A 7,424-nucleotide genomic window follows, 5' to 3' on the forward strand; every position below is an offset into this window, starting at 1 on the left:
TAGTGCCACCATTTCTTAATATTTTAGATTCAGGAAGCAGTCGGAGACCCGGGGTCAGTTAGGAGCAATGCTGCTGCAGTAGCATCGCCATCACGTTCTGTTCAAAGATAACCGACGGCGGCTCGCAGAAGGCTCGCAGAAGCTGGCTGATAGGCTGCCAGCTGACAAAAACATCCGGTTTTATCAGTTAAAAACGTGAAATAAGAGAGCCAAAAAGCCGCGTTCCATCATCTAAAGACAAACTGTCAAAGATGAGGATTGTAAACTAGATGATGTCTAACTCCTGCAGGCATTGAGTACTTCAGATAGGCATGAACAAGCTGTAATGTCCAAACAGCCCACAAGCCAAGCATTGGATAATTATCACCTCTCATTAGGGATTAATTCTACAGAAAATAGCACAAAGAATATGTCTTTTTATTATTATTATTATTCATGTTTCCCAAACCTCAGTGCTCTCTGTGTGAGAATAAGCAGGCATGTGAAGAAAGGGCCAACTCCGGTGACTGCCTGCGTGGTGTGAGACCGAGCTCTAGGTGCACAAAATCACAGCGATAGGTAACGGCGGTGAATCCCCACTGGTGACAGCTGGCAAAGGGTGAGTTAAAGCAGCCTGCCTCACAGAAAGAGCCTGCTTTGAACAGGAGTGATACCGAGCCAAAAACGGGATAGAGCAGATGCTAAAGAAGCATCCAGCAGCTCAGCAAGAGCTTTGCATAATCGTGAGGGCAGAGTGGGCAGCTGCAGGTAATACCACAGGGTAGTTTTCTGTGTGTCTTCGGAGCATTTAAGGGTTTGTTCCAGCAGTCACTGCAAAGCCAGCAAGATACACAACACCGGAAAATATTGAGTCTTTAGGAAAAGTACTTTACTTTAGGAGAAGAATTTTTAAGCTGAGTAAGACCATCCGAGCAGGAGTTTACAGTTAATTCAGGTGATGCTCTTTGTTATTGTGACTAGCAGAGAGGAAGAACAAAGTCACCAGTTCAGGAGGCTCCAACACTCGGGAGTTCACGCTGCTGTAGTCAGCATCCTCTCTACGTTCACCTACCTCTCCTCTGCTCCCCAGCACGGCCCACGCCTGCAGAAACTTTGCTTCAGAAAACCAATGGGAAAAATTGCCCCAAGTCCATCAGCCAGCAGAGAGAAACACTGAGAGGAAGTTGTAGAAAGAATTTTACATAGAAGCGATAAAGCTTTTATGGCCATAGAAGTGAAAAGCTTGGGTTGGAACAGCTTTCCAGTCCCATAAAAGTTAAAAATGTTAAGGGCGACAGGAAAATGCTTGAAATCAAAACAGAAAGCAAAGGTTCATGGAAGGATGTTATAGACCATTTTTTGATTTTCTTTAATGAAAACAACAAATATTAACCACCTAGGTGTTAAAATAAATTAACAGGAAACAGCTTAGTTTAAAAAAAAAAAATCTCACAGAAAAATTTTGATGAAAATCAATACTTCAGTGGATTTCTTGAAAAATAGGAAATCTTGGTGGATTTCCTATTTCCAGCAATTATTTCCCACAAGCCATTTCCATCCCAGCATTTCCCAAACACATAAACATTTTTTAAAAAAAAAAGGAGCCATCTCTAAACAATCTCTCCCCTACTCCTCGAGCTGCTTGAGGAGAGCAGCAAAGGATGAGTCACCGAATAAGTTAAGACCCAGGAATAAAAACTCACTTCATTTGTTCTGAGAGAAAAATCTCTGAAATAAACAAACAAAATGCCTTTGCAGCCCTTCCTTCTTCCCGGGGCCCTCTCCACTCTCCAAACACATGCTAACCTCTTCCCAAAACCTTGCCCAGATGGTCTGGAAACCACAGCCTCTTGACACCAGCCAGCAGGCATTGCTTCCCAGCCTGGAGGGAGCTGGCTGGGGAGGGAGAGGATGTCTCAGGTAGCGACTATTTGCTTTCTCCGTCTCAATCTCTGGGGGTTTTGCCCTTGTTTGCAGCAAATTTTCTGGGATAAGTTCCCAAAGCCGCCTCCTGTTAGTCGCAAGGCTCAGTGCACACCTCTGCAGTGTCCAGGCTGGGGTGGGGACTTCCCTGGGGTTGGCTGGGTCACATTCTGCCTGTATTTGTCACTGAGGTCGCTAGCGATCCGTGGCTTCGGTTTTAAACGTGATTGTCATTTTAAATGTTAGCCAAGGTGCCTAGAACTGCAGAGGGGTGAAGATAGGTGGGTGTTTGTGGATTTTATTTCATCGATCAGCATAAATACTTTGTGAAGAAGAAAATCCTTGCAGTGACAGGGGAGAGGCAGCAGAGCCTTGAGTGTTATTTGCTCCATATTCTGACCCTTCCTCACAGACCTGGCACCGGTGGCAGAAGAGGGAAAAAGCTCTGTCACACCCCTGTGCCCCAGAAAAACTGTGGCACCTCACTGCTGAAGGGGCCCCACGAACACGGCCCTGCCCAGGGGACTGCAGGGGGGGATACTGGCAGGTTGTAGCCGCCCTGACCTCCCTCACTGTCATCGGCAGCGCTGCCTGGGTTGTGGCACAGCAAAGGTCCTGTGCTGCAGAGCCTGTTCCCGGACACACTCCCAGCGCCTGCACACAAACCCCAGGATCCTTCCCTCCACCAGACTATAAATATCGCCAGCCCATGGGTGTGCAAATGCCCCCGCTGCTGTGACGGAGACGAGCACTAACATTTGGGGTGTTTGGTGCCCAGGGAACGTGGTACTTGATGACACAGCATCCGATGGCGCTGCTCACCCTGTGCTGGGAGGGCAGAGCCTGGCAGCGCCCGCTGCCTGACACCACCACTTTCCTGACACCCACGGGACGCCCTGCAAAAGGGACGTGTAAACGCACAGAGGAAGAAAAAGTTGCTTTTGCATGTCTGTGCCCCAAAACATCTGTCACTTGTGCATCTTAATCTTCTACTTTATTTTCTCCTGCCTTTTTGCTTTGTGTTCTTTCCAGCTCAGAGTATTTTTACATACCTTTGTCTTTAGTAATAATAATAATTCTCTGCACGAGTAATCACACAGAAATGTAAAGAAACAGGATTTTTAATATCCCTTTTCATTCTGTTGCATTTTTTTTTAATGACTACATCTTTATACTTGCTCCTAACATTCTCTCTCACTAAACTAAAGGGATTTCTCTTGTGTTTCTCTAACTACTTCGCTGTCCAACCCTATTACCAAAGGCAAGTGACTGGTGTGAAGTCACTGGCCCCCACAGCAGAGTGCGATTGGCCAGGCCGGCTCCGAGATGAGCGTCCGTACCGCACTGCACGCTGCGGTGCACGGTGCCCGGCCCTGGGAACAGCAGCGGTAGACATGGCCAGAAAGAAATTATCACATAAATATCACGGTAGAGCTTCTCTTTTATATCACTTTTAATAGTTCCTATTGAAACGTGCACTCAGGGGGAGGCTGACAATCATTAGCACAGCGCAAAACGAACAAAATACTTGGTGGGTGACTGAGTACGGATGCAAACAAACGACGGCATCGAATTAAAAGGTCTTCCAGACCGGTTTCCATCACGTCCCTTCCCTCAACACCTCCCCAGCCGTAGGCAGGGAAGAGCCAGGGAGGCAGGAGAAGCGTTTCCAGCCAGCGACGTGGCGATGGGAAAGGACCCGCTGTCCCCTGCGCTTGGCTCTCCACGGTGCTTCCAGTCACACCGAGGCTTTAGGAGGAAATCGCTTGGGTTTACCTCCTGAATTACAATTTTTAGGGAGCTGGGTGGCATTTTAGCAAAACTTGTTGATGAAAATGATTGCCCTGGACCTACTTATAAACACCATGCAAAAGACAGCTAGCCATTTTCTGCACAGATGGGTGGGTATTGGGTATTTCCCCCCCTCTCTGTGTGATCTTTATTATTTTGCGTGTAAAAAACATAAAGGGAAACCCACCAAAAGGAAGCAGACATACACATTTCAATCATCTATATTTTATATATTAAACAGGGACACATTTTCCTTCACAAAACCACATGTCCCATAATCCAAAATGCCCTGAAAGTGCTAATGACGCCAGTAAACCAAATTAACTTCCCGTTAAATAAATAAATAAAGGAAAACAAAACAACAAAAAAATTAAATAACCTAACAAAACACTGACATACCACCAGGTTGCTGGTGCAGCGAGGGTTGCACGGACAACATCTGAGCAAGCACAGCCTCTCCTCCAGGTTTTTACGGAGCAAAGCCCCAGCTCTCCCCTGGAGATGCGGAGCCTCCACAACGCTCCCAGCTCATTTGCCAGCCCAGAGGAAAAAAAAAAAAAAAAAAAAAAAAATTAAAAATTTTAAAATCTTCATTTACCTGGAAATTAAAACCATTTCCCTGGCAGGAAGATAAACGCAAAGCGAGCGCGGGCGGTGACTGCTCTGCAACACGGAGCTCAGAGAGGCGGGGGTGCAGATGCAGGCGCGGGGGGAACAGGAGCCAAACGTGGGACCAGTTCTGGGGCTCTTTGAGAGGAAAAGAAAAGTATCCGGAAGGTGATTCACACCTGGAAACCGTGAAGAAATCAAGCTGCCCGTGCAGGTGATTCTCCAAACTGTAGAAAATCCCTTTTGCTCGCTGGGATTGTGTTTGCTCCGAGCAGCCCTGGCAGCATCGAGTTATTCGTGATGCTCCCCCCTTCCCTTCCCCTCCCTATATCGGATTTAAATAAACGCTGATTTTGGTCTTACCTGTTTCTTTGGAGGGCTTTTCTATAATTTTTTATTATTATTTTTGAGTATATGGGTGTCCTGGAAGCTCTACCCGGGATCCAACCCGACCTACCGCACTACAGAGGGAGAGGGCGAGCACCAGCCCAGCTGGCGAGGTTTTAGGGGGGTCGGGGCGAGGTTTGGGGGGGGGGGGGGCACGCCCCGTCTGCCGCTCTCAGTAACGACAACATGCTGGCACGGGTATACATTTATTTTAAAATCGAAGAAATTTTGGGGAACGGAGAAAAGTCCGATATTTCGAAGGGAAGTGGAAACTTAAAGGAAACTCGCCTTATTTTTTTTTTTCCTCTCTCTCTCCCCCCATCAGGCAAAGCTCAGGTTTGGGGTGATGCTGGGGGGAAGCCGACGGTACCGCGGGGCCCCGGGCCCTCCCGCCCGCCGGGGAGGGGGCTCCCCCCGCCTCAACACCCCCTTCCAAAAACGTGACCTCCTTCCCTCCGGGCTCCGGCATGACTCAAGGCGGGGGAGGTAGGGGCCATTTGGGGGAGCGGGGCTGGGGCAAAGCCCCCCCAAGAGAGGCAGGAGAGCCCGGGCCGGCCCCCTGTCCCTCCTAGAGGCGGTGGGGGCCGGGGCAGATGTCCCCCTCCTCCAGGATGTCCACCTCGTCCTCGGGGTCCTGCAGCAGGAAGGGGCCGGGGGGGCCCTTGCGGGGTTCAGCGCCGGCCCCCTCGGGTAACTCGGGCTCGGGGGAGCTCTGCTCCCGGCTCTCCTCGCCGCCCGGGTGTTTGGGGTCGTCCTGGGTTTTCCGCAGCTGTTTTTTGTGTTTCATCCGTCGGTTCTGGAACCAGGTTTTCACCTGGGGAAAGCAGGAGGAGAGAGGGGAAAAAAAAAAAAAATAAAAGAAGAAAAAAAAAAATTAAAAAGCGAAGGTGGGGATGCTGTGTGGGATGAGGGGTGGGGATGGGTGTCGGAGCCCTTCCCGGAGGGTACCTGGGTCTCGGAGAGGCTGAGGGCCGTGGCCAGCTCCACCCGTTCGGGCGTGGAGAGGTACCGCTGGATCTCAAACCTCTTCTCCAGGCCGGAGAGTTGCGAGTCGGAGAAAACGGTGCGAGCTTTGCGGCGGCGGCAGTGCTTCCCGGGCAGCTCGGCGGGAGCGTGGTGCTGGAAGAGAGCTGGCACCGGCACTCCTGGGGGGGGGACACACGGCCGAGACCTGCGGTGGGGCAGGGAGCCGGCACCGGAGCTGCCCGGGGGCTTCCTGCCCCCGCGGCCCCCCGGAGGGCTCTGGGCTCTCCCCCTTACCTCTTTTATGTTTATTTTTGTTATTTTCGTTTATTTCGTTTTTGAGGGCGTTTTATTGGTTTGGGTTTGGGGGGGTCTGATTGCTCTGGGGCTTGGCAAAGCGCTTCTCCTCTGTTAACCCCCCCCCCCCCCAGCAAAGGCGAAGGCAGCCCGGGCCGTGCTCGCAGCCTTCCCGCTGCGGCGGGAGGGATGAGGCTGGCGGCGAAACCTCCACCCTCCCGGCAATTAAACCAAAACGAAATGAACGCGAAAAAAAAGCAGAGGAGCCTTGGAAAAGGCTGAGGGGAGAGCGATTCTCCGCGGCCACCCTGGGACACAATTTGGGCTGCCCGGTGAGAAACTTTGGAGGAGGGTTTCCTTCCTGAAGCCGGGAAGGGCTGAGCGGGGATCCCAGCACTGCTGCTGGAGGGGGGAAAGCGAAGCCCGGTCACCGCCTGGGGGGACAACGCGAGGAAAAAGAGATGTTATCTGTGCAAAAATAAAAGTATTTTTTTAAAAAAAATAAATAAAGGCAATGGAGTGAACGACAAGCTGCAGGGCCGTGGGCTCCTTTCCCCGACAACGAAGCCGGCGCTGCCCGGGGGTCCCCGAAGCTGCGGCCGAGCCGGGGGCTGCGGCCGGCGGGGGCTCCCCGAAGCCGCGGCTGCCCCGTGCGAGGGGGGCTGCGGGGGGGACGCAGCCAGGATTTCGGTGAAGGATGCAGAAAGCTGACCCCGGCTGCCCCAGAGGGACTTGTCTGTCACTGCTGGAGCACGTCCCGTCTCTTGTGCCCCCCCCCGAGTCCCCACCTCGATGTCACCTGGCCACAAAACTCCGCGGGTCGCCCCTGGGAGGGGGCCGCACTTACCCGAGGTGGTGAGAAAATAGGGGTGGTGGTGATGCTCCGGCTTGTGCAGGGCGGGATGCGGGTGGGGCGCCAGGAGGGTCGGGGTTGGCATCAGGGGGTACCCATAGTCCAAGAGGGGGACGCGGGAGGCCAAGGAGCCGGGGAAGTGCTCGGGGGGCACCTCCCGCAAGGGCTTGGGCTTGTGCAGCAGGATGTCCTCGATGAAGAAGGAGGTGGGCCTGGGCGCGGAGACGGGGTGCACGGCAGAGGTGAAGTTGAGGTTCATTTCGGTCGTGGCCCCCCCGCCTCGGGCAGCGGGGAAGGGAGAGAGCGGGGCTGAGGAGCCGGAGGAGAGAGGGTGGCCGGCTGCACCTCCCGGGCCCGAAGATGAGAAATAAAAATAATGCGAATAAATAAATAGCGATTTAAAAAAAAAAAAAAATCCGGAGCAAAAATAAATAATAATAATTTTTTAAATGTGTATATATATATTCCCCCAGCCAGAAATAAACTGAAAGAGCCGGGGGGATGCGAGGCGGGTGGGTTTGGGCTGCGCGGGGAGATGCGCGCCTTTGAGGCGCGGTGGGAAGGGGGTTCTCCGGCGAGCCAATAGCGATCGGGCGGGCGCGGGGGGGACGGGCCCGCCGGG

At 52.4% G+C, this 7,424-nt stretch overlaps 1 protein-coding gene across 1 annotated transcript; it reads right to left on the reverse strand.

Moving 5' to 3' along the window:
• Positions 1-5,074: 5,074 nt before the first annotated feature.
• BSX (brain specific homeobox) lies at positions 5,075-7,061 on the reverse strand. The gene is made up of 3 exons (XM_074848854.1): positions 6,797-7,061; positions 5,638-5,834; positions 5,075-5,503 (listed from the first exon to the last, which is right to left on the reverse strand). The coding sequence occupies exons 1-3, from the start codon at positions 7,059-7,061 to the stop codon at positions 5,258-5,260; spliced, it is 708 nt and encodes a 235-aa protein (XP_074704955.1). The 3' UTR covers positions 5,075-5,257.
• Between the last annotated feature and the right edge of the window lie 363 nt (positions 7,062-7,424).

Source organism: Strix aluco, chromosome 23, assembly GCF_031877795.1.
Source record: "Strix aluco isolate bStrAlu1 chromosome 23, bStrAlu1.hap1, whole genome shotgun sequence".
Taxonomy (NCBI): domain Eukaryota; kingdom Metazoa; phylum Chordata; class Aves; order Strigiformes; family Strigidae; genus Strix; species Strix aluco.

Excerpts from the sequence above, each read along its gene's own strand:
- BSX (XM_074848854.1), bottom strand. The coding sequence starts at position 7,061 with ATGAACCTCAACTTCACCTCTGCCGTGCACCCCGTCTCCGCGCCCAGG. Across the intron at positions 5,835-6,796 it reads CTATTTTCTCACCACCTCGG|GAGTGCCGGTGCCAGCTCTC; the intron begins GTAAGTGCGGCC and ends TCCCCCCCCCAG. Across the intron at positions 5,504-5,637 it reads TCAGCCTCTCCGAGACCCAG|GTGAAAACCTGGTTCCAGAA; the intron begins GTACCCTCCGGG and ends TGCTTTCCCCAG.